The sequence below is a fragment of the Falco peregrinus genome, chromosome 11, assembly GCF_023634155.1.
Source record: "Falco peregrinus isolate bFalPer1 chromosome 11, bFalPer1.pri, whole genome shotgun sequence".
NCBI lineage: Eukaryota > Metazoa > Chordata > Aves > Falconiformes > Falconidae > Falco > Falco peregrinus.
Window position 1 is genome coordinate 23,201,754 of NC_073731.1, and position 27,226 is coordinate 23,228,979.

Sequence of the window (27,226 nt, forward strand, 5' to 3'; positions counted from 1 at the left end):
AGGTGCATTCATGCTGGTAGATTACAATGTCTGGGAACATTCCCAGCTGTTGGAATGTGACTGTTTATACTGTTAATTGTTAGAACAGCACTTTACGTGGCTTTGGCCCAGCTGACTAGCACTCTTCAATACTATTCCCAGACACAGTTTGGGAGTTCATATGAGCCTGGGACCATTCCCAGCAAGCAGTTTGGTTAGAGCCACCTGTTTTGGAAGACGGAAGACTAGTGGTACAGATATGGGCTGTTCTATGCCACTTGGCCTTGATGCCAGATAGTGGTCCTTGAAACCTATTTAGTAACTAACTGTAACTGGTGCCTTCCAGTGGTAAGCTAATCCAGATAACTTGTTCTTCCAATGTATCCCAGAGGAGGAAAGCCTCCATCAACCTACTGTGCATTTTTAATGTAATCATTCATATTTTTAGACAAAATTAAAATTGTTTTAATCAGATCTTGTGTGCTGGTGCCTCTTCTGGCTTTGAAATTATGGATTAAGGTTAGATTTTATACAGTTTCTTGAGATCCCATTGTCAGAGAACATCTAATATGTAGAAATACTTTTTTTCTGCGAATTCTTGGGTGTGCTTTGTTTTATCTACCAGTGTTGTATGCATTTTACTAGGCTGTAACTGTAGGCAGATTATATTCTTCATATTTGTTTGCCTTGGTCAGACAACTGAACAGCTGGTGGCAGTCATATTGTATTAGAACATGACCAATTTATAAAGAAGCTTAATCTGGGGGAGGTTGTAATATCTGAAAAAATCAGTAACACTACAGTTCTCTGTCTTAAGATTCGCACATGAGGAGTGTGGTATATGTTAGCAGAACTTGGGGTATGGCCTGTCTTCCTCGCTGTCATTGATAAATATAATGCAAAATACTGCATCAAATTGTTTCAAAGTCTTGGAGGCTTTGTTGACAGTAGATTATTTTTTTTTTTAATAGCGAAAGAAAACAAAGAGTGAGATTGGCATTTCTTTTCCTTTATTAAAGAGAAATTGTTGTGGTCTTACACTAATGGTACAGCTACCCAGTGGAGAATATAGTTGTTTTCCACTGGTTAATCCACTGCTGTTTTTAGTCCTTACTTTATAATAAGACTAGTGTTCCAAATGTGTAAGACATACAGGATACGCTTCGTCTAAGGACTACTGAGCTTTGCAATGGTGATATCTCAATAGCTTAGCAGTTCTGGCATCTTAGCGTATGGTCTACATTTTGATGATGCATGCAAGCCCACAATTATTCTTGGAAAAACTGGTCAGTCAGTCCCTAAACTGCTCATAAGCCTGCCCTATAAGGGTTTCTCCAGAATAAAAAGTACTACCTGTGTATAGGTCCTGAAGTTTGCTTTAGCTTGCTTTTTGTTTTTTCAAGGGACACTTGCTGAGTGGCTAACTTGAGTAATACAGTGTGCAAGTCGAACTGATAGCTAAATGGAAACCAAATGGATTCTTTGGTTTATAGCTTTAACCAGTCATTTACACTTTCCAATCTCAGATACTTAGTCCATTAAATTATGGATTCCTGGGTTTTGCTGAGTGGTACTTAATGGGAACGTTTGCACCATATCAAAATAATTGGACCTTTCAGCCATTTGAATGCCTTCAACTTGTTTGGTTTTTTTCCTGTAGATCACCCTAGATCTTCTCATGAACAGGCTTGTTTAGTTTGTGTATTTTGTCTGCATATGGTACTTTGAATGCAAGAAGTTTGGACACTTGTCCTTTGAAAAATTATTGTTAAGATTACTAGAAAACTTTCTTCATTGAACTTATGTGATCGGATTTTTTTCTTTTTTTAAACAGTGGGTTGGGAAGGCTATGGAGTAGAAGGGAAAGTAACTGTTAGTGACAGTGACAATTTTAATCATGTTCTGAGGGTGATTTATTTATGTTGTTGCAAAAACAAGCCTGCTATGCCAGCAAGCTTTTAATTTTTTTCATCCAGACCTTTCCATTTCTTGAGCTTGGCTTTTGTGAATTGCTGCCCATCTGCTAGTAGTAAATGGATGAATAATTGATGGCCTGTTTCCAATTGGGCCATGCCAGTTCCGTGCCATCTGTTGTCCAGCATCACAAGAGTTTGGAAAAAAAGGATTAGTTTCCTTAAAAGAACTTTTATTTTAGCTTCCTGTGTGCAACATAGTTACATAGTTTTGTTTGTGTTTTGGTTTGTGTTTGTGTGGTTTTTTTTTTTTAATTCAGTGTATTTGGAAGAAAATACTTCTAATGGCAAAACAACCATCTGAAACAGTAAGCACTTGTAAATGAAATTGACCAGTATTGCCATGATGATGATGATCAGTGTAACGAGAACTTGTCTCTGCATGAGATGATAGGTGAAATCTGATCTATACATTTCTTGTTATTTTTGATGGCATTGCAGGGATTTGTTTCCTTTGTTGCTTTGGGAAAGTAGCCTGACTTCACCAGCTCAGACTTTTGTAGGGTATGTTCTGTCCTGTCTCGATCTGTTTGGGGCAGGTTGTGTGGAGCTGTTTGCTCTATGCAAACAAGGGGCATGCTAACGAGGTTAACTGGCAGCATCTCTCAGATGCTGTCAGCTAGTTAAGAACAGTTCAGATTATGTTCCCAAGCGGTGCTTAGGACCCCGGCCATAGCTGCCCAAAGACTTAATAGAACCTAATGGAATATCTTTCTTTTGATTTAAATAAAATGAATTATTTCATCTTCTTGGCAATTCATATGAAATATGGTCTTACTTGGTTTTGTTTTAGGAAGTGAAATGGGAGAAAAATCTTCTTGACTGTCAACTTGAAAAAAAATGCAAAGAGTTCCACCAACTTGAGGAAGAACTAAATACGATCAAGCAGTCTTTAAAGCAGAGCCAGAATTTTGCAGAAGAGGTGAAAAGTAAGTTATGTATTTAAATTTGCGGACCTCCTGTTGCATGTTTAGTGATGTAAGTTTCCTGCAATCTTGTAAGTTTCATTGTGAATTAAGTAAAAAGGCTTCCACTGTGCTTTTATCCAACATTGAGTTTGTCCTAAATGGAAATTAATTTTTATCTATGGCCATATACAGTTCCTGAAGATACACAATTTTAAAATTAATCAAACTCTACTGAACTTATCAGCAAACTGAATTTTGTAGCAGTATTTTTAAACTTTTTAAAAAATTATTTAAACCAGAAAACTTCTGGTTTGTATTTTCATGTGTTTCACAAAGTTTAAAAAAAAGAAAAAAAAAAAGGTAGGAAAATGTTATGTAACCACAGTTGAGTCTTACTTTCAGTGTTTGTTTCTAATTGAGAACACAGTTTTTCAGGAATTGAGTTGAAATAATCCTTGTAGTTCTGCTGGATCTGACTAAAAAAAGAGGATAGATTCCCCCTTGTCTCTCTGCATCCCCCTTGTTTCTGTGCATCCATCAAACTTCATGTAAGATTTCAAAATGAAGCTTTTGAATTTGATTCTGTTCACCTTAAAATGATGACCAAACTTTTCATTGCCTTTCAACTGATGATTCTGTATTTGATCATACAGAAAAGTAGCAGCCTTGACCAGCCGGCTAGTGGAATGTAATGCTTTTCCCCCTGCCTGCCCCGTACTTATCCTTCGTGATTCTTAGTCTGTTCCTATCAAGGCAAGGAAACAATTACGACAATTATAGAAAATGACTATATAGACTTAGATAGTCTTTGGCAGAAATGGAGTATGAGTGACCCACGAGAAGGTCTCCTACTGGAATGACACCTGTCCTGTTTAAAAAAAAAAACAACAACCCAACAACCAAACAGAACCCCCCTCAACTTTTATATAAAAATTTGGTGGAAGTGAGACATGGAAGCAACAGTTAGTTACACCTGACAAGTAAGGACCGACCAGCTTGGAGTACAGACTTGTATGAACCTTCAGAGTGGAAAGTTGACAATGTCTATGAGTACCTAGTGTCTGATAGCCTAAGGTGATCTAAAGAATCCTTTATCCAGTGTTATAACTTGAGAGTAATGCTTTGGACATGAAAATAATAGAAATAAACAGTAATATTTAATTTAGAAAATTAGCGGTAGATTTACCAGTATTGACTGGCAAAAATTTGATGGTGCTTTCTTTTATAGATAAGAATACTGCTCAGGAAGCAGAGCTGAACTTACTGGAAGAGAAACTGAAAGAGCAAGAGAGCTGTTTTTTGATGGAGAAGCTGAAAACTGCTTTAGCTGACATGGAAAAGCAGCAAGATTCTACCAGAGACCTGCTCAAGGAAAAAGATAATTATATTAAAGAACAAAACTGTAAAATAAGTAAAATGGAGGCAGAATCAGAAGCTTTGCAGAGGCTGCTTGGATTCAAGCAAACAGAATGTGAAGAATTGCAAAAAGAGGCTGCTGCTTTTTCTCAGTGGAAAAATGAACATGATCATCTTATAAATAAATTTAAGTCTGAAAAGGAAGGTATGCTGGCTCATATTAAGGACCTGGAGAGTTCCCTTCGAAGTCAGCAAATCAGAAATCACGAGCATACTGAGAAACTCAGAATGATGGAAACTGAAAGTGACAGGAAAAGCGCAGAGATCAGAGAACTTAAAGACATGCTGGAATGTAAAAGTGCAGAATTAGAAGAACAAAAAAAGGCTTTTGATGAACTTCAGCAGAAAGCGGAACGTTCTGATAAAAAGTACTGTAAAGAGATAGAAAATATGTCCTGTAAAATATTCCAGCTTACCAACCAAGTTGGTGAATTAGAAGAAATGTTACAGGTAGCAGCAAGTGAAGGACTGCAAAGGGAGCAATGTTACCATGACCTGCTTGGTGAACATGAAAAAATCTGTTGTCTTGTAAAAGCAAAAGATACTTCAGAAGTGACAGAAGATGGAGAAGTTAATTTACAAAATGGTCAGGATAAAACTGTTTTAGATAATATGCAACTTGCAGCAAGTAACTCCATTGCTGAGGATCATGGATGCTCAAGAGCTCTTCCAGAAGTAGGGGAAACTAAGGATCTCGCCATTTTACAAGATCAGATCTTTTCTCTTGAGATTTCCTTGTTGGCTCAAAAGCAGCAGAATTCAAATCAGCAGCAGCAGTATGAAGACTTGCTGCAAATGAAGGGTGAAACAGAAGAAAGATTATTTAACATAGAACAGATGCATGAAAACTTCGTGGCAGAAACTAAACAGCATATTAGTAACTTGCAAGCAGATATTTCAGCACGTCAGAAATTAGTTGAAAAAACTTCAGCTATTTGTGAGGAAAAGGACATGCAACTGCAAACCCTGAATGAACGATTAGAAAACCAACAAGCTGAGCTTCAGGATTTAAAGATCAATAATAAATTGCTTGAGGATTCAGTAAGAGAGCTGAAGCTCATGTCTGGAACATGGGATTCAGAGAAGAAGGACATGTCTTCAATGATTTGCTCATATAGCAAAAAAATTGAGGAACTTACTGAAGAAAATGCAGCCCTTAAGGATTTAAGCAGAGCTTTAGAGCAAGAACAAATAACTTTACTGGAAGCAAATAAAAGTATTTCTGATAGTTTAAAGGAAAGAGAAGAAATCATTTCTGAAATGTCTGAAAGACACAAGGAGGAAAGACAATGTCTTGAATCAAAAACTGAAGAAATCAAAACAGAGCTTGAAGTTTTGCAAGCAAAATATAAATCAGTGGAAGAAGAAAACGCAAATGTGATAAGCATTCTGAGAGAGCAGACAACTGAGGAAAAGAAAGCAAAATTAGAAGAAGAGAAGCAGGTGTTTAGTGAGAACAAAGATATCTTATGTAAACTAATAGCCTCAGAAGAAATAAAAAAAGATTTGGTTCAAGAACTTCAGCAACTGCAGTCAGAATTTTCCAGTATCCAACATGCGCCCTCTATGGAGCTTGACTGTTTAAGACAGGAAATGTTAAATGTCAGGGTGACACAAAATACAATGCAAGAGAAATGTGGAATTCTATTTCATGACAAGGAGCAGTTGGGGAAGGAGCTAGAAACAAAAAGTGAAGCTCTAATGTGTGATGTTAGTTGTGAACAGAGAATCCATTCAGAAGAGTTGAGGAAGTCGATGGAAGAAAAAGATGCTGAGCTGAATAAATACAAAGTTAAACTTGAGCTTCTTCAAATGGATTTTGAGGATAGAGAGCTCTCTCTAGAGAGCTACAAGTTAGAAGTGATGCAACTGGAGACTGCTTTGAAAGGTGTGGAAGCAGAACTTGAGAAAAGTGTGAGAGAGAAAGAAAGACTGCAGCAAGAACTGCTGACTGTTAAAGAATTGAAAACTTCAGATTCTCTCCTTACAGCATTAGATGAAGGTGGCCACTCATTGGAGTATAATTATGACAATGTTTCCCCAAATTGTGGCAAAAGAAGAATGGATGAAAGTTATTCCTCAGTCTTGCTGGCATCATCCTTGCAGGTAGTGACAAACAATCTGAGCAAGCTCGAGAAAATGTGTGAGGCGTTGCAGAGTGAGAACATTGCAGTAGCCTCTGGATTTAAAGACTCAAAACCCAATGGCATCACAGGTGTTAATAAAGTGACAGAGAAAGAGAACATAATGAATGCAGATAAAATTTTGCAAGTGGGTAAATGTATTTTTCCTGACGAACTTATGGATGAAAGTGATAACAGCGATTTGAGAATGTATTTTGATAATGAGGAAATGTCCTTCAGACTTAAAGAATGCAGTACTGAACCCAGTTCTGACTATGAAGATTTAAAATTGTCCAGCAAAGAAGTTAAACTACACTTTGCTGAAGTAAGAGAGAAGCTTTCGTCTTTCCAGGATGACTACATGAAGTTATATGAACAGCACTGCAGTATGAGCTCAAAGATATCTGAGCTACGGTCTTGTATTGAAATACTGAAGGCAGAAAATTCTGCGTTGTCGACGAGTCTGAGCAATGCTCATCTAGATTCTCTGAAAGTGCTGCTATCTTCTAGCCAAAATGACACACTGTCCAAATTAGATGAAACTAAGTCCACAATTTCTTCTTCAGATCTTTTTGAAAGCCTCTGTCTTATGAATGTGAGTGAGGTGCTTGATTCTTATAACAGTGGTACGTGCAAACGGACAAAGGAAATGAATCGGCTGAACAATTCTGCAGAAATAATTCCAGAAGGTGCAACAAAAGTTTTGGTTGAAAATTGTCATAATGATCACAAACTGGACTCTGTTAGAGAGCCCAGGAGTGTTACTCCTAGAAAATCTAACAAAGAGAGAACACCTGAAGAACTTCAGCTGCTGTGTCAGACATATGAGAAGGTCATCAAGGTGCTGGAAGACCAATTTCACATTCAAGAGAATATGAAAAATGAGGAAATAGAAGAGCTGAAACGAATTATCCTTTCTGAAAGAAAAGAAATAGATAATCTCAAACAGCAAAATCTATTTGACAAGGAAGAATGGCAGCAGAAATTGAATAATGTGACTGTGGAGATGGAGTGCAAACTGGCAGCAGAAAAAAAACAAACTGAGAATCTGTCTTTGGAGCTGGAAGCAGCAAGACTCCAACTACAAGTCCTTGATTTAAGTTCTCATTCACTGCTCTGCACAGACACTGAAAATGTAAGTAATTGCTGCTATGCAAATCAGTTTTATGTCAACCCTTTCGTTTATGGTAAGCCAAATTTAAATTTTGAAATTAAATATGTTTAAAATTGTGTCCCACAGAAATGGTACTGTTCTTTAAAGAAAGTAGGAAAATAATTTGTACCTTGTTCTGGTTTATGTATCGTAGGGATCATGAGAAATAACAAATGATGACAAACCCAACAACTTTAGTCTATTAAAGTTGTGTAATACTTTGCACCACTTTCCTGGTTTTTCCTTCTGTTAGGGTGGATCCTGCTTTGTTAGTGGGTGTGCATGCACTGCGGTATCTGCAAGCTTAGATCTCTGATTTAATGCAGCTGGTTAAAGATGCACATGCTTCCCTTGTCCCTTCACGGGACAAGCAAACTGGGACTGCTTCCACACCTCTTAATTCCTTCCAGTATCATCATCATCAGAACAGAATGAGCTGATAGGTTGAAATGAAAATTAGCTGCTCTGCTGAATTCCTTCAAAATATCTAAGGGAATAAGAAATTTGGGAGTCAGCTCTTTTTTTTTTTTTTTTTTTTTTTGTCAGTGCTGTAGGTGGCCTGCAACCGGTAATCTAGATTTTACTGCTCCTTATAAGGATTGGCAGAATCAAAACTTGACTCAGAATGGAGGAAACCCAGTTTAATTCTTGCATACAGTGTATTAGACTAACTTCCCTTGAATAAATCTAACAGGTGCATTTTCTACTTCTGACAGTTCCAGTTCTGACCATTAAGTCCTGTGCAAGTGGCCTCTAGTGCCCAGTCAACGGAGACTCAGAAATTAAGGTTTAACACTGCTCTCTGTCAGAGCATGTTGAAGCCTTAGATTTTGGGCAACACTGAGTAACTGGTCCTTGCAGAGAAGAAAATATTACTAGTATGTATTGCTTGCAATACACATAAAGCATTCACACTGATACATAGTCACTGAAGAAAGTACTGTTCCTTACCACGGATAGCTGGAGCTTTTGTAAGATGAAGTGCTCAGTGCAGATCATTCAGGTGCTGCCTCCGGACCCAGTTCTTTTTTGGAGTCCTCAGGTTTTGAAGTTACTCATTTTTATTGTTTTGAATGAGAGCATCAGGTGGTGCCAAATGTAAGCCTGCCTCTGACAGAGAGTGGTGATTTGGAAAAGGGATTGTTTGAAGATTTGAACTTGTGTCCCTTGAAGATTCTCTGATGTCTAATAGAAGATGTGCAGTAAACCTTTCCCCTACTAGTGATACTAATAATTTTTCACTTTGTCATGTAGACACCTATTTTCCCACAATACGGAGGTGATAACTTTGCACTTAATCTTTCAGTAAATGTGGCTGAAATTTCACTTAGTATCTAGAAAACCTTTTGGCCCAAGATGCATGTGTCTATAAATAAATGTAAATCCTTTCCATGAGAAGGCAGATTCTGAAGTAGAGAATGATGCTATCTATTTATTTCACGTAAGAGGAGGAGCTTTACTAGTTTAAGAAAACTTTTTAAACTCACCTTGTTTTTTTCTTATATACTTCTTATTTTCCTTTTTTTTAACGGATTGATTCTTAACCCTTGCAGAACACTCAACAAGAAAGCAATATTCCTTATCAATTGGAAATGCCTATTGAAAACTCAGCACTAAAAAGCAATAAACCGAAACTAATCCCCATTGAGAAAAAAGCTGTAGGAGATACCTCTGTGTGTGAAAATGTAACTGAGACTGCTGAAGCAAGATTAATGGAAGGTTATACTGAGATTTCTGGAGAACATGAGTGTAAAAATATGTCAGGAAAAATAGCCAGCCCTTCAGACCATGCCACTGCATTGCCATTTTCCAATGGTAGTATGCTTTTGAGTGCAGGGGATTTCTTTGAAAATCAAATAATCACTGAAGCTGTGCAGGAGGCAGCAAAACAACAGACTGCTGAAAATATGAAGCTGATCTATGAGGCAGAAGAAAGCGATAAACATGTGGATTTACTAATGAAAACTGAGCAATTAAACTCAGAGCTGAATTTTCAGAACCCACAATTAACTCTGAAGAGCCCAGATTTTGCAGAACTGGAGGAGGCTACTGTAGCTGTTGAGGAAGAAAACTGTGACATAAAGGAAAAGCTGGAATCTGTCTCTGTCAATAAGCAGCAATTATCTCCTAGAGTAGTCTCATTAGAAAACGAATCAGAGAATGTAATGTCTGAGCTGGAGATACATAAAGTTAGGTTGTCTAATGCAGATGACACACTGAATGATGTAGAACTGACTGAGAGAAATTGTCATAAACAATTTCTTGCAGCTGAAAATGAACAGGGGAGTCCAAAATCTGAGCAAGTTAATACTGAGAACCATGCCTTGTTCATACAGCATGATATTGAGGTGCTTCAGGCAAAATGTCAGCATTTAGAAAGGGAGAGGGAAATCAACCTGAAAACTATTTCTGGCTTTCAAGAGCACCTTGTTTCAGTCACAGCTGAGAAAAACCATATTGGCCAAGAACTGAGTATGTTGTCTGAAAATAAAAAAGAACTGGATCAGAAGTATCAGAAGCTACAAGAGAAATTAAAAGAGCTAGAGTCAGCTAAGGTAGATTCTACTGAATTCATTAACAGGTTAGAGGGTGAAGTGAGGACACAAAGAAATCTGCTGGAAACTGCAAAATCTGCTGTAAATCAATTATCAAATGAAAAAGATGATCTTCTGCAGAAGCTGCAAAGTGTGGAAAATGATGCCGTGTCTCTCGCCTTAGAAAAAGGGAAACTCCAAAATGAAGCAGCAGATTTGAAGAAGGAGAAAGAGCTGATTTTAAGAGAGCTGGAAATGATGCAAAGTAAATTAAGTTCATCAGAAATGGAAAATTCAAAGCTTTCCAGATCTTTGGAAGGCTTGTTAACAGAAAAAAGTGAACTTGCTGCTAGACTCAACTCGGCACAGAAAGAAGTAGACCAATTGCGACGTGGAATTGAGAAGCTGAAAGTAAAAATTGAATCCGATGAGAAGAAAAAACACCACACTGCTGAAAAGCTGAAAGAGAGCGAACGGAAAGCTGACTTTCTTCAGGATAAAATAGAGAGGCTTGAAAGAGAACTGGAGATGTCAGAGAAAAATCTAGAAGATGTAATTATTCAGTTGGAGACTGCTAAAGCAGAGGCAGAAACATTAAAATTGGAGGTGGAAGAGATGACTGAAAAGCTGAAGTGTTTCAACTTGCAAATTGATGTTCTCATGTCAGAAAAAGAGAGTTTGGCTAAAGATTTAAAAGAAAAGCAAGAAAGAATCCTTGAGCTAGAGTCTTTGAAACTGACTACAGCAAAACTGTTAGAAGAAAAGGAGGAAGAAAAGATGCAAATCAAGGATGAGTTTGAAAATAGTGTGGTGCTGCTGAAATCTAAGCTCAAAGATATAAGTGAGAAATTCGCGTTTTCTTGCAAGGAGGAAGCAGATGCTAGAACAAAAGAGAAGGTCTTGATTAATCAAGTAGCTTGTCTTGAGCAAGATAAAACAATACTGTTACAGGAATGTCAGGAAATAAAAAATGAAAATATCAAATTGGATCAAACAAGGGAAGTACTTCTTCAAGAATTGACGGATTGTAAACAAAAACTCAATGAAAAGGTGCAGGAAAATGGTGCTCTTCAAAAGCAGGTGAAAGAAACAGAGAAGCTGTCTTTACAGCTGGCACGCATGCAGCATGAGCATGAATGCTGGCAGCAGGAAAGAAAAAGGCTGCAGAATTTGACTGCTGAGCTGAAGCTGAAGGAGCAACATCTTTCTGATAATGAAACCTTTCCAGATATCCTGAATGTTCTAAAAGCGTCTTATAAGGACCTTGAGAAGGAGTTGGAATCTACACTTTCTCAAAATAGCACTTTATGTAAAAAGGTAATACCATTTCCATCAGGGTACAGTTCCCTTTTTAGGAGTGAGGATAAAATGTCCTCTGCGCTTATCACTTCCTTAATAAATGATATCTTAAAATAACTTTAACCTCAGACTTTTACAGTAAGCATCCTATTTATAAAATCATGTTTTCCATGCAATCCTGAGTTTGTATTGAAGTTACAGAGCTGGAAAGCACAACCTTGTTTTGTGTAGGATGAATGGAAAGGTTGCTTGATAGTAGGTGTAGAAGTTTAAGTAATCAAATAGTGCAGGGCAGTTTCCTCTTTCCTGTAGAAGAAAGAGGAAGGACAAATTAGTATTGGGTGAGTGAGTTTTTATATCAAGAATAAGTATGTTGGGAGCTCAGAAGAAAGTGACACAATTGGACACTTGCCATGTAAAAACAGCATCAGCCTGTTGTGACTCTTGCTTGGAGTTAGACTAGATACGGGAATAAAATAACCCATCGTAAAACCAGTTTTTTGCATGTAAGAATAGTCTTTGGAGGTCATGACATATGTATTAAAAATAATTCTGGAAAATTTAATTTCAGGTAAACGAACTGACTGAAAGTTGTACTGAGCTGCAAGTCAAGCTAAGTGATACTGAACGGAAGATTTCCAAATTACAGGAAGAATCTACTACAGAAAGAAACAAGCTTGCTGAAGAAATACAACTTATTCAAGAACATTCAGAAAAGAGCAAAGTTAGTTACTCTATGTGTAGTATTTCAGGGCCAGATGCTCAAATATAGTAAACATGTGGAGGCTGCTCAAGGGAGCTGTACTAGTGTACATTATTGGAGGTTTTTGCTTCCAAATTTCCGAAAATGTCATGTTCTCTTCAGAGATAGAATATTTAGTTAATAATTTTTTCCCCTCTCTTCCTTCTATCAAAACTATGTTTTCTTGGCATAAAGGCCCCTGGTGGGTGTCTAGACATCTTTCAGTACCAAGAAATTCTCTCTACTGCAGGCATTCAATCATCAGGCTGAGGATGTTAGATAAAAAATGTAGCATTTCTCAAGTTTATTTTAAAACTAAACTACTTTCAGTGTTTCAGTAGTGTTGAAGTTCTTTCTGGACAAAGTCAAGGAAGAAACAGTTTTAAAGTCTTTATTTTTAATATGTTTGTATTTAGTTCTTAGAGGCTGTTTTAACTGTCTAGATGACTGTGGGTCTGATTTGTGAGCAGTATTATGTGTTTAAACCAGCTGAAGTGGTCTTCTGACCTACTCATTTTTTACAAAATTTTATAACCAGGGTCTTGTTTCTGTTGTGGTGTTGAGGATTTTGAGTGGGGAAAGAGATTTCTGCAGCTTTCAGAAATCCTGTATGGAAATACAGGCCAGCTGTTCAAACCGTACAGTTATGAAAGTGGATTAAAATGAAAGTGCTTAGAAAGTTTTGCCATCTTCAAGAGGGTGCGGAAAGCGACCCTTAACCTGTCAAGTCACTCTCAGAGGGAACAATGTTTGGAGGGGTTGAGCTTTGATTTTGGCAGTTCTGGTGGGTATAAGTGTTGGCAAACTTGCACTCAGCATACCCCTCAGATTGTAACGCTTTTTGGTTGGTTTTTTTTAGGAGGCCCTCCATTGTCTTCTGTCCTGCCTCTTGTGTTCAGATATTCCATTTTGTGATTATGGTGTCTTTAGCCACTGTTAAATACTTCTTATTTACCAAGTTCTTGGAAATTCAAAGACGTTTCAGATGTAAAGTCAAATAGTTTAATGGGTCAATTGTTTCTCCATTGAGAAAATTCTAAATACCAAAGAATGTGCTATTACTGTTTACAGATTCAGCTGCATCTAACTATGTCAGAAAAAAATGAACTGACTAAGAGTTTGGAAATGGTCCAGAAAGAACTACAAGAAAAAGAAAGTGAACTGAAAAGAGAAATATCAGAATACAAAGACAGACTACTTCAAGCAGAGAAAGACCACCAGGATGCTCTGACAGAAGCAAACCAAAAGGTAAACTAGAAAATGGGAAAAATGATGCTGGAAGTTTTTGATTAAATTCTACGTATCTTACAAGATTTTGCTGATTATATTGCAAGAGAAATTGGTTTTGCTAACAATATTTCCAAACTCTCTATATATTTACCTTGGAACTTGGTAAGTGTTACTTTTTTTTCTGCATAGCAAGCAGTGAAAGGTAAATTTGCCTCTGAACTCAGTAAGTGTTGTATCATTTATCTGGGACCATACATTTGAAAAAGGGAAAACAACAGCATGTTTTAGTTCAGTAAATGGTTCATTTGTTAGGAATGAGGAAGAAAGATTAACCACTTCAGGATATAAGGACAAATTTGTTGGAAATGCATTTGTCAGCCATGCTGTATACAAGGGGCCATTGTCTTTTCTGCAGAAATATTTGTCAGTGAATATGTACTTGAGGGCAGTAGGACACAGGCAAACAATTTACTGTAATTATTTCTTAATAACTTACATTCTTGTGAATAAAAAGTAAATTTAAGAGGAAGTTATAGTAAAATATAAGGGCATTCTAATGGCAGACTTCTTAGAGGCATGATTCTGGTATTCAAAATGTACACTTGAGACAAATTGCTCTTTCAGTCTTAGACTCCTCAAAACATACCAAGCAAATTTGCTGTATAATTCCTATGGGCTGTGTGTGATATGCTCTTAAATGCATCTTTAAAATACAAGTCAATATCCTCTTTAGTATCATAGTAATTAGGCACGTTTTTTTTTCTCTAGAATGAAATAGCAATTGAGGTCTGTCAAGAAAAGGTGAATTCACTGGAGCACTTTATCAGCTCACAAAAAATGGAAATTGAGCGTTTGAAGTCAAACAAAGAAGAACTAAATAATTCCCTTAAAGAGGCTAATCAAACCTTAGGAGAACTCCTAAAAACTAAGGTTAAGTAAAACATATTTAAGCATTGCCAATTATATGGGACCCAAGGCACTGTGTCCTAAAATAAATGTAGCATTGGGAATCAGTGCTCCAGAGGTTTGGCTTGACTTTGATACAGTCTTTGTTTCACTAATGAGTGAGTATATAGAGCATGGAGGAAACATTGTTACTGTTGAGATCTACCTTAGAAAAATCCTGCTAGGTATGCCAGGGCTGAGATCACCTAGAGTTGGTTTACCTGATACTAAACACAGCTGTCTATTGTCTACACTGAATGTTGCAACTGGGTTACCATGTAGTTAGAATACACTCAAAAGAGACTTTGCAGTGCCCTTGTTTTCTGTTTGTGAATTACTTTGATGATAAAAAATACCATGTTTTGTCCTGAGCATTAGGATTGAATGCGTTGCTTGTGGTTCTTGAGAGTATCAATTTCACTTTATATTGAATTCTCATTACAATTATGACAGAACTGTTCTTAGTGGTGATAGAATACGAGCTCCACATACTGTGAACAACTGATAGCTGGGAACAGTTCTAAATGTGCTTGGTTTGCTTTCTAGTAGCACAAGTGAAGTTTAACTGTCATATAGCTGAATTTCTGTATTAATTTCCCTTGAATTTTTCTCATCTACTTTTTTTGGGGGGGTTTCTTTGTTGGTTTTATTTTGGTTGGGTTTTTTTGTTGTTTGTTTAACTTCTGTCTGTTATTGATTACTGGCTCCAACTCTGTACTCTCACTTCAGGAATGAATATCTCTGAGTGCACTCTTGAAGGAACACAGTCAATTCAATTAACTTGCAAGTAAACACTGAATTGCAATATGTTCATCTTGGTCAACAGTTCTTTATTCCAAAGGGCCTCCCACTCTGGTGTTAATTTGTTTAATACCAGTAGTCCAATGATATGGTACTATAGGATATGTGCTAGTGACAGAAAATAGTACCCATGATAGTGTAAATGTAGCGTACAAGGCTTCCAGCTGTGCTCCCTGCATGGTATTTGCACACAGGTTGATGGTACCAGACCAGAAGAGCAGGCAGCCCAGGAGAGTGGAAGTACATAGAAAGGAATGATCTGCTGCTGCTCAAAGTAGCATTTTTGAGCTGGAATTTAGAGTGCAAAGCAGACCTGTGTTATCTTGCCTCTGTGCTAATAAGATGTGTTAGGGTTGAAAAGAAGAATAAAGGAGACTTAGACGACCTAGACTGGGAGAGAGCGCTTTAAAATTTAGAGTATTGGTTTGAAATCTGTTACCTGAAAAGCAGCACTTTCTTATGCCATGTCAGTGAAGTGCTAACAGGTGGAAAAAAAGGACAACTGCTGTGGAGTTCATACAGCTTTCTCATAGGTAGGATGCCAGACTTGACATCAGTAATCAGATATACTAACAAATTATGAATGTTCAGAAGACAGTAAATCTTCCTTATTGGTGTTTAAATTCTTGTTTTCTGCTGAGTTAATTGCCTGTATGTACCTATCTAGCAAGAGGACTTTCATGTTTCCTGCAGTAAAGGACCTGCAATAATGAGATTGTACAGAATCAAGTATACATTGCAACCGTTCTCTACAGCTAAAATAGTGTAACAGTTAAGCTTCTATTTGACACTGTAATGTTTAAGTGGAAGAATTATGTTTCTGGTGCAATAACTACATTTCTTATTTTGTAGGCTGATAATACTAACATCATAGTTCAACTGAAGAAAGAAAATGAATTTGCCCACAGTCAAGTGCAGCTGTGGATGAAATCCTCTAAGCAGATGGAACAGGAAAAGGAAATGTTGCAGAAACAACTAGCTGAACGTGATGAACTATTAAAGAAGAAAAATCTAACTATGTCTGAGCATAAGAAGGAAGGTAACTGGATCTAGATTCAATCTTAATGCTTTCTTAGCAGTGTATTTGTTTGTAAAACTATTTTTCCCCAAAATTTCCATTTGCATATGCAGCTCTAAGACAGAACACGGTTCTTAGCTGAGTATAAAAAAGTACAACTGCAAATGTGTCAAATGTTTTCAAAATCTAGTTAATCCTCTTTCTCTTGAAGTATCAGAGGCAACTGGATTATTAATTTATGTCTTAAATATTACAATTTTGTGGTTAAAGTGTCTCAAGGGAGAAGGGGAGTGTTTTTATTAATAACTAAAATTTGTGTACAAGTTCTTTTCTCATTTTCCAGCAAGCCTTCTCCTCTGATTATGCTTCATACTTTATATTTTGGCTCACTCCATGAGATGCACTGTATTGTAAATGGTACTTGAAGTAAGTTAGGGATACAAACTTGAGTGTTCGGAAGTTACAAAATGACAGGAAAAATGTTTGCCCGTCCACTGGGCAATGATTTTTTTCAAATTTTGCATGTTTGTTTTAGCAAATATGTTATTATGTCTAACACATTACTGATTTTGTTATAAATACTGCCACTTTTTTAATAGTTGCATGGTTAGAGAACATGTATAATTAAAGATGTGTGACCATTGCGTTATAAATTCTTATATATGCATTTTATGTCAGTTATATGAATAATGCTGTTTTGCTTTGCTGAAAGGTGCTGATGCAAATACCATTAGAGAAGAAAGTAAGTTTAAACTGGAAGAATTACAGGAATCTATGGAAGTGAAAACCAGAGAAGCAAATGAGAACTTGGAGAAATACTGCTCTCTAATTGTTAAATATTATAAACTAGAGGAAGAAAATGAGATGCTAAAAACACAAGTCAATTTGCTGAATGCTCAGCTGAAACGGCTGACAAGTGATGCTGTCAGCACTCCTTTGCTGAATTCTGTTAACTCATTAACAGTGAGCAATCAATCTGTGGAAGAGCTGAGGTCAGATGAAGGTATTACTAAGCTTTCAAGTAAAAGGCACAGATATGAAGACAAAAGGAATGATAATGGAGAACCAAGATCCCCTGTGCCAGAGACTTCATCTAAAAAAAAAAGGAAAGATGGTCTCTGTCGAAATCTGCTGGATCAGGAGAACACAGACAACGAGGCAGATGGGCTTCCAGAAGTAGTGAAAAAAGGTATTTATAGCATTTTATAAAGGCAAACATTCCCTAAGCCTAGCAGGTTTGTGGTTTTCTCTTTTGTTTTGCTGCATTAGTTTTACTCTGGGTGAGTAGGTGACTGTCCAAACGTTTTTTGTGACAATGGAAGGTGAAAGTAGTCAATGGAAGATCTGCCAAGTTAGCGTTTGTGGAGCTGTGGCATTAGACCAGCGTTGCACATTTATGTTGGTTGAATAACTACCGTTCTGCTAAGAGTTAGATGCTTTTGGCAGCCACGATTTTGTGGTTCATGGTAATGCATGTGTTAGAGGCTAAGCATACGATATGTAACGGCAACAAAGTTTTGCTGACAATAACTAGAGGCAGTCTTCTTAAAAGCATTATTTGACCTATTCACTGAAACTTACAGGAGAATGGATGTGGAATGAATCTAATCTTAAAGGCAACAAGACTGGAGCGCTAGAGTACTGTTTTGTGACGGAGTCATGTTTGCTCCCTCCACAGCCCCACAGTTCTTTCGGTAGGACTCCTTACGAGCTGAAAGAGGCAGCTAATAGCTGTGTGGGGTTTGACTGGCACGTGGGCGGTGGTGAGGGCTGCAGGGGGACTCTGAGGAAGGATGTCAGGGCTGCCCGGTGCCAGACGTGGTTGGGACCAGCTGCTTCAAAGGACAAAACCATGTGCCAAAATGGAACCAGTCAGAGGTGTTTGCTGTGTCTCTGTGAAAATGTGAGTAAGAAAGGGTAGTGAAAGGTGAAGGAAAAACAGTGCTGGGGCTAGAGGGACAGAAGTAATGCTGAAGCCAAGTATCATACCGAGGAGGACAAGGCTGAGGGGGGTGGTGGTAGCCTAAGCTGGGGCGGAGGCCGAAGGGGGGGTGAGGACGAGGTATGATCCCAGAGGGACTACAGCCAGTTGATTCCTCCGTGCCTGAGCAATTGTGTTACGGAGCAGGATCTGACCCCCATCAGTTGTGCTCCCATCACCTCACTAAAGCTGTAGCATGCAGCGAGGTGACTAGAGACCAGTAACTGGGGAGGAGATGTGTCTGGAGGCAAGCAGAGGTGTTTTCCCCAAGTGTTTGCTTATTTGTGTGCTTTTATTTCTTTCAATACCAGAAGCAGTGATTAAAAGTGTATTAATTGGCAATACATTAAATGGATTAAAATTCCCTGAGTTGAAACTCTCTTGCCCATAGCAGAAATATATTACCATCTTAATGAGAGTTCAGTTTCATTCTACTGTGAATGCGATGAGATTAGGTAGCCTGATATTCCATGCAAGGGTATGTGGTAGCAGAAAGTAACTGAGGAGACAGTGCAAATCAGAACCTGAAAAATGTGTTGTACATTCAACGACCTGTTAAGTACCCCTTTATAATACATGCGACTGCAATCACTGAAGGACAAGATAGATACACTGAATCGCCTCGGCTTTGGCAGTCACTCCCAGAAGTCAGGATTGCGAAGTTACTTGCATTTCATTTTCTTAACAGTATTATTATTTTTCTGGAAACACCTGTTCTGAGGACATATGTGCCAGTTAATGTCTCAGTAACTAGGCTAAGTAGAGAGATAATAGACAATCTATTACACTGTAGTTCTGTGCAGAGAAAAACATGAAATATGGTGTCACGGTATCATGTTCTGATTGAATTATAGTAAAACCAGCACATTTTCAGACTGAAATTATTTGCCAGGTGATAATGTATCTGTAAAGATCAAACACTTGTGTAAAAAACATTGCTACTGAATTACTGTTGTACCTTGTCTACAACTTCCAGGGCTGGCACATGAATTCTGGAATACACAAGATCTGTTCAGCAATCTTTTTCATCCATTTTATTCAATAGAACAAATTATATATTTTTTAATCAGCTATTTTTATCCCTGTTGTGAAGAAAGAGAAGATCTGTTTGAGACAGCATAATTTAGCTGTTTTTAATAGAAGCTGCTTATTTTTCAGGGTTTGCTGATATCCCCACTGGAAAGGTTAGTCCTTACATTTTACGTAGAACCGCTCTGAATCTAAGAAGCAGTCCCCATCCGGCTTCCCCGAATGAGAAACTGCCTTTGCCTACGCAAGATGAACGAAAATGCGTACCACATAATCTTGGTGAACACTCCTGTTCGACACCTGGTGGCAGCAAACTACAAAAGGTAGCTAAAAAAATGTATCTGGGTATGAAAGCCATGGGGTAAACTAATGCATTCACTAGATGTATCAGTCTTGCCACGTATGTTTGAGGACATATCATCAGTCTTTACATTTCTCAGCAATACAGTGAAGATAAGACCATAAATACTGCACCAGTAAAACATGACAGAGGTCTTGACCATGCTAGCAGCCTGCATATTGGTCATGTGATATAATTTGCGACTTCATAGGGAAACCCATTGAGAAATGTAAATTAAATACAGCTGTATTATCAGTTTCTTGTAGTGGATATTAAAGAGCAGATATTCCTTATACTGTGGTCTCTTAAGTTTCAGAAAAAGCAAACAGCAAAAGAATTAAACTCTGGGAGTCTGAGTTGAGGCTTAAAGTTTTCTGCTTACAACTTTTCTTGGAATTGCAGATTTGAAACGCTGTACAGTAACTACAGATATTTGAGAGGCTGTTAAACATGTAAACAGTAAAGAAACGAGACTTTAATGTTAGTGCTGACCAGATCTTAAGGCTATCTAAACTAATAAATACTACCAAGTTAGGTTTTGAAAGCTGATTTTTATTAAAGAAAGTGTAGTAACTGAAGTTTGTTAACTTTGCAAATGTTTTCAGTAATACGACACGCTGCTGAATATTTCACAGTACATCAGAATAAGGCGTTCTTTCTAAGCTGATGCAAATGCTGTGCAGATTATAGAAAAATGTTCCAGCTTTAGGACAGAAATAAACCTTTTGTTGTCTGAAATCTCCCAAGTTTTTAACCTTTTTATCTCAAGCTGAGCAATAGGAGAATAGTTATTATATATTGATACTTCTTTACCTGAGGGCTACATAGAAATATGCTAGTAGATAAGAATTGCTCCAGTTTGCCAAGTTACACAAAAGCCTTCTCTTGGCAATTGGTGGAGTTTCCTGCACAGCCAAAAGTGAAGCTATAAAGCAAGAGTACAACTTGTTGTTTGTTTGTTTAATGCAGTTATTTTCTGTTAGCAAGTCAAGTATGTTGGCAAGATACCACAAGTAAGTTAAAGGCAAGAGCCACATAGCTCAGTGAATGTATAGGTTTTGAGGCCAGAAAGCTCCACAGGAAGGCGAGTCAGATCAGAGCCGTAGTTTGTTTAGAGCTATAGCAACAGGAAATCTGTATCGTGAAGTGAGAGCGAATCCACTGAATTAGTGTATGTTGTTTCAAGGGTTAATTACCCTACTTGCCAAAACTTGCTGCTTCTTAACAGGCCTTGCCTGGAGGTCTGTGTTTTATTACTGTTCCATTAAGTGATGCCAATAAATTTTATTTACACTCTTTTATGTATGTTTTCCTGTAAGTTTAGAAGCAAATGGAGGGTGTTGCTTGTAAAGAAACTCAGTAGTGCAAAAAACATAGGAAGCCTTGCCCGCAGACAGTTGCACAGTAATCACCTGCCAGCATGGTTCTCACTGACTATGGTCAAGGCTATAGCAAATGACAAGTAATCATAATAAACTGTTTTTAGCTTGGGGAGGGCTTTCCCAATTTTTCCTCCTCTTTGCCTAAGCTTGTGTTGTCAAGGTATAAGGACAGGCTACTCCTTACCTTCATCTGTATAGGAGAAATTAAGGTTTCAGGTTGTTCTCCCCACCCTACCCCCCACCCTGAGTGTAAATGTGCAGAAGTCATCAGTTCTAGGAATTTGTGGCCTTGTCTCTTGGACGTTGCTGGATATATATTTGTTTTATTTTGAGATGATGTACACCTGGGAGTTTCTGGAGGATTTGCTCATAATATTGTTTCATTGTTTGTTGAAACCATCAACACATGTTGTTTCATGCTTTATATTAATACAGTAAATGGTATGTCTTATTTTAGCAGTGAAATAAGCCTCGTTTCCGCTTCTTTGACAGGTACTTATATGTACTTCATTTCAGGCACCCAGTTTCAAACAGTTGAAACTTCTTAAGGTGTTTAAAATGTGCCCTGTCATTTTCATGTGCAAATTTATTCACTTTTCTCTGTGAATTTAATGTAGAATTTAAACTGCGTGCTTTGACTGCACATCAGTTAAAATGTGAAAGCAGTGGTTTGTCCAGATGTCAGCAAAAAAAGTGACAGCTATGTCTTACGTTTGCAGAATACGTACAGGAAAAAATGAAATACAGATTTCAGTGCGCAATACTTGGTACCTTAGTGAACAAATAGAGTAGACTGTTCCTGGTTTAGCTTTTTTTTTTTTTTGCACCTAGCAAATAGCTTGCCGGCTGTGTAGCAGATATTCCATCTTACACCACACCAAAATGATTGATATCAAGCCTCACTGTATTGAATAGTCAAAGTGATAAATGTCTTCAAAATACTTTTTTCTGTTTTCAGTACCTATGTATATGGTTTTTTGCAAATTCCCAATATTTAGTCTTTTGCATTAAGTCTTTTGCCCCACTACAGAAAGCTAATATGGTTTTCCATTACCAGTGAAACAGGACATTTTTGTTTGTGTTACAGGTAAACGATGCACAGCAGTCCCAAGCAGTAACAGCTTTTTCACCAATGAAATCTACTTCAAGGTCACCACTTTGCCTGTATAAGCAGTCCACAAAAACTGTCTCTGATAATACTGGGGAGAGTCATATGGTGCACAAAGCCAAAAATTCTCTGAATGAACAAGGACTACCTGAGCGAGATGAGCAAAGAGAAAATTGTAAGATGCAGTAAATCTGTGTGGATTTAATCACAACTCGGAATAACTGATAAAAAACAGCTTGTGAAATAAATATGAGAACTATCTGGAGGGGCACCATTTCAACAATACATGGGTTCTGCAGAGCTTGTTCTTGAATATTTCCTAATACCAATAGTCACTCAAACTTGTCGAATGATAATGAAGGAACAGCTATAATTGTTCTTCTGTAGTATTATATGTAAATAATTCTTCACAAACCTGTTAAAAAATTAAACCATGGAAAAAGTGGGCTACATGTTGCTGTGTAGTTCATTGTTGCCATTTTTTCTGTCTACTGAAGGTTGATTTACAAATGGAAACTAAACTTGCCTATCTCTAAAAAGATGAGGTTCCAGGAAAAACGAGGCAAACATGACTGGGTGATTCAACATGAAGTGGTGACTTCATTAGTAAGTGCAAAACCAAACACAAAACCAGATATGAGATGTACCCGATGCGCTGTGTCTTGGTATCCCACCTTCCAGATGGAATAATATTGTGCAAAGGGGAATGAGACCTGATCCCAACAAACCCAGAGAGGATTGTCTGTTTTCCCTGAAACTAAGCATCTGCCAATCCATCTCTTTCTACTTCCCAGTATGTACTGGTTTTGACCATAGCTCTGAAGGTCTCACGACATTAATCTTTACCTCGGCAAAATGGCTCTTAGCCACCAGTAATCCTCTGCAAGCTGGGGATGGGCACTATGTGTCTGGCTGGGAAGGACACCATAACAACAAACTGTGCTTGCTATACCAGTAATGACTGCTGCTTCTCTGCAGGTCACCCTTTGTCCTGACAATGCTTGGCCTGAAACGTGTCGTGTTAAATGAAAATCATTGCAGCTTTGTATCTCAAGTAATGAGAGTGGGTATTTTGGAGAAGTGGTTAGGTGTCAAGCAGTAACTGCGTAGAATGCTCTGAGTTAGCCCCTTTTCCTTCAAGAAAAATCCCATTTGAGATCCCAAAAGAAGATAACTTGCTTGGAAATAGCATTTAAGATTCTGGTATCATCAATATAAGACAACAACTGGGTCTGGTTCATGATACTGCACTTGAATTTAGGATGATTCATTATAAATAAGCTCATCACAACAAGCTTGTACTTCTGGGTTTCAAAGATTTAATTGGGCTTGCTCAGCAGAGCAGAGCAATTCTGTGCAAGAGGAAAGGGTGACATCAACTAAATTGTCATTATCCAACTGAACAGAAGTTACTTTCCAATAATTCATATTGTTTATGCTTGCCTACCCAGGCCAGCTATTAGGAAAATCAAGCTCCTGTACATGAGCAGTAGTGCCCTAAGACTCCAAGCTGCACAGCAGAGAGGCATTTTCATGATGTTCTTCTGTCAGAAAGATGTCTCTTCCTTCTGTGAAAGTGGGTAATAAAGTTTTCTGCTCCTTGAAAAAGATTCCTTAACTTAAAATAAAAGACAATACTTTTGTTCCAAGTTAGCAAGTGTTTATCTAATGATACAAAGATAAGATTCTACTTGAAGCTGACTTAGTTTTACACTCAAAGCAATCATTTTCTCTATTTACGTACACATATGCACTGTTATTCTGCCCTACTTACAGCACTATCTGTTAGAACGCAGTTTGAGAACAAATAGTCTACTCATCAGTCTAACTGGAAGACCTTTAAAGAAATTCAGCATTCATCAAATAAGTCTAACAGAATAAGACAAATGGAAACATTCCATATAGTTCAAACGAACAAAACCTTTATATAAAGCTGTCCTTCAGTAAACAGATATGCACGCTGATGGTTGGGGTTAGATCAGTAGATCTTGTGGCTTTTTCTTAAACATCTCGAGTTGTTTGTTAGCTCAAGTATTAGGTAATTAAAACAATCCTTGTGGCACTATGCCTAGCAGCATCTTCCAGGGAGATTGAAAGAGGCCCATCTTAAAGGATGTATTTTGGTTGCCTCATCTTCTGTCAGTATACCAACAAAGCTGCTCATAAAAGTTAAATTATTTCAGATAAGATTTTGTATCTTATTTAGGGATTGTGTGTGGAATTATAGCAATTTTTAAAAAAAATTCTCAAGGTAGAAGATGGGTGTGAAAATGTGTTGGTAGTGGACAATAATAAAAACCAAAACAAGTGTGTTTTATTTATCCCATTCATTGGTTTTCTATTTTAATCTGATGCCTTGAAAAGTGTCCCACTTGGAGAAGAGTGTGGAAAAAACATCTATCTTTAGAAAGCTGTCTAATCTTAACCAGACAAATTTAAACAACTACGTTATAATGAAGTAAGTAAATATCATCACTAAAAGAAAGGATTGAGGCTTTAGTAATCACATATTTTTTTACTTGGCCATTTTGTATTTTATAAGCCTTTAGATTTCGGTAAGTGCAAAATGTTTGCATTTTGAAAGATTACGATGCCTGTTATTTTTCAGTTACTAGTGTGTATTGCGATGCTAGCTAATCTTAGGCTTTTGGTACATGACCTAATACAGATTAAGATTTTCAAGAGATGTTAAATTGTTTAGATTAATACCTAAATCGCTTGAAAATGGGACTTAATATTCTACATCCTGTTGCAAACTGATGAGACTTCAGGTCACAATTGATGTAGGATTTTGAACGCTGTATCGAAAACTTAATCTCCAACCTATCTGTAAGTCAAGTGTGCGGTAGGAGAAAATCAAAACACCTCATCAGATTTCCTAATGTGAGGATTACATAGGATGTGTTTTGTCAGCATCAGCTATACGTAAAAAATGAAAGGACACTTGCATGTGGCTTTCTATTCTGATGTGAAATTCCCTGTAAAAATGTCTTTGGTGCTCTAGTATTGTTCTTAGCATGCTAACCTGACTGTTGTCGTAGCGATACTGTGTTACGTCACAGGAAAATGCATTAGCTGGATTTCTTCTTTTCCCTGTTTGCCCAAGGTTTACATTGTAATTGGTGTAAAATCTAGTTTGCTTTTCTAACTGATTTTGAGTGCTGTCTGAAATGCCCAGAGTTGTAAATCAAAAGCATGGGGCAGGAGTGCTGGTGTCCTTTGACCGTGTGCCCTTACAGCTGGTGGAAGAGGCCGGTTGGCTTGTGATGTTCAGCTCGCTCTTCAGGCTTTGAACTATTCTTCTTCTTTTTACCTAGTAATGAAAGGAGAACATAAAAAGGAGACTTGTTTGGTTGCTGCTCTTCCAGGATTATTATTAAGGGCCAATGTTTGAACAAATCTCTCTTACGTCAGAGTTTTAAATGCATCCAGATCAGATCCTGCCCTGGCTTCTGGAGCCCACTCAGCCACAGATGACCAGGAGTTCCCCAGGACCTGAGCACAGGAGCAGCACCGCAAAGGCAGGTGTGAGACACCCCTGCGCTTCCCAGGATGTAACCACAGCCTAATAACTACCATTTGGGTAGAGTTTGTACAAAATTTTTGAAAACTAATCCTTAGTAGGAGAAATGCCATTTATTGAACATGGGTTCTGCGCTACTTTCTCAAGCTCTGCACTGCACTGCAGTTTCACTCTTGGGTACGGTGCAGCCATCGCTAATATTTGTTGGCTTACAACAGGGTTACTCAGAGGAGTCTGGCAGTCCAGTAACGACTGGTGGGAGGGAAGGATGGAGCTGAAAGAAGAAACACATTCTCGCTATCCAGCTTATGATTTTGTTGATGTGCCCTACAACTGATGCAAATTAATATGCTTTAAATAGAGGGAAAAACACCCAACAGGTGCAGCTCTGGTGAATCCAAATCTGTCTAGTCTCAGGCATGTGTATTGGACGGTAACGTTGTGGTACCCTAAAACAGTGAAGGGGATGACTGAGAAAAATGCAACACATTGAACGAGGATTTTCTTAGCACTATACATTGCAAATGAGTTCCTTTCAGATGGGGAAACATAGCTGAACAATGCGAACACTCTGTACAGTAGGGAAAGCAGTGTCACTCCATGGCTTAGGTGCCACCCCTGTGGTGAGAACATTCTGAATTTGTCCCAGAACTGGTTTCAGCTACCTGATCCTTGTTCCCGCTGTTTGAGATTTCAACTGTCTAACCCTTAGAATGACTCCACCTCTTTCTGCTTTTGCTACCTTATCCTAAAGAGCTGCAAATTACAAAAGGCTGCCAGTAATTTTCTGCAGAAAACAGTAATTGAAAACAGCTATTTGAACCTTTTAAAGGTGTTGATAGCTGAATACATGGTGGGCTACTGTGAAAGATTGCAATGGCAGTATTCAAAAGCAGTGTTGTTTCCTTAAAACATGGATATCTATAGTTCCAGCGACAGGAGACAGGCGTATCTCCCCTGTTATGCGTGTGTGTTCTCTGACACACTTACAGGCACACCGAAGCACTTCAGCAACTGTATGGAACTTAGAAAAACAGGATGTAGCTATAAAATAACTAAATCTGCTTAGCTTTTTGCATTGTTTTATTTGTCTTCCTGGAAGCTTTTTTAACAGCAGACAAGTCATGGTCTCTATTGCCAATTCAGCTGTTGAAATAGATGAATGCGTTGATGATTGATGGGTGCACAGAAAAATCAGCAGGTTTCTGTATTTTGCTTTTTTGCTACTATGCCTCGTAAATTAAAGAGGTGAAAGCTTAGTGAGAATCTGCTCTCAGAACTGGATGGCGTTTCAGGGTTCCTTTATTTACAAGGCCCAAGTACCACATGAAATACAGTGTAAATGCATTTGATACTGTGAAAGTAGATTGTCTTTTTTTATGAAATCTGTGTATCCATGTCACGTTACTGTTGTTTTTTTTTTTTTTAGAGGCAAAACAGGGGAGTGGAAAATTATTAATTGTGGCTGGGGACTCCACCAATTTTTTTCACTGTAGAAAAGGGAAATGTTCTATATTCTTTTGATCCTGTGTTGAAAAATAATGTTTGCAGTGCTGCTGTTGATATTTAAAGATATGTGTGGCTTTAGTCATTGTGTGGCACTAAGTGATTGAAGACTTTAGTTCTCCTGAGGAGCATAGTTTGGATCCTTTTTAATTAACTTAGATTCAAATTTTGCAGGCTAAAATTACTAATGGAAATGACTGACACTTCATCCTTTTGGATTTTTTTTCTTGTCAATT

The 27,226-nt window shown here is 37.8% G+C and overlaps 1 protein-coding gene across 2 annotated transcripts in view; it reads left to right on the forward strand.

Annotated features, from left to right (window-relative positions):
• Nucleotides 1-22,411, forward strand: part of CENPF (centromere protein F) — a 43,830-nt gene extending 21,419 nt beyond the window's left edge. The window contains exons 11-20 of one of the 2 annotated variants that reach the window (XM_027788531.2): nt 2,746-2,881; nt 4,089-7,534; nt 9,106-11,403; nt 11,957-12,109; nt 13,199-13,375; nt 14,126-14,287; nt 15,956-16,142; nt 16,834-17,310; nt 19,261-19,454; nt 21,941-22,411. In XM_027788531.2, the coding sequence (XP_027644332.2) occupies nt 2,746-2,881; nt 4,089-7,534; nt 9,106-11,403; nt 11,957-12,109; nt 13,199-13,375; nt 14,126-14,287; nt 15,956-16,142; nt 16,834-17,310; nt 19,261-19,454; nt 21,941-22,150 (7,440 nt within the window). In that variant the 3' untranslated portion in view covers nt 22,151-22,411. The remainder of the gene's footprint in view (nt 1-2,745; nt 2,882-4,088; nt 7,535-9,105; nt 11,404-11,956; nt 12,110-13,198; nt 13,376-14,125; nt 14,288-15,955; nt 16,143-16,833; nt 17,311-19,260; nt 19,455-21,940) is intronic. The other variant, XM_027788534.2, reaches the window with a different exon arrangement.
• Nucleotides 22,412-27,226: the final 4,815 nt, after the last annotated feature.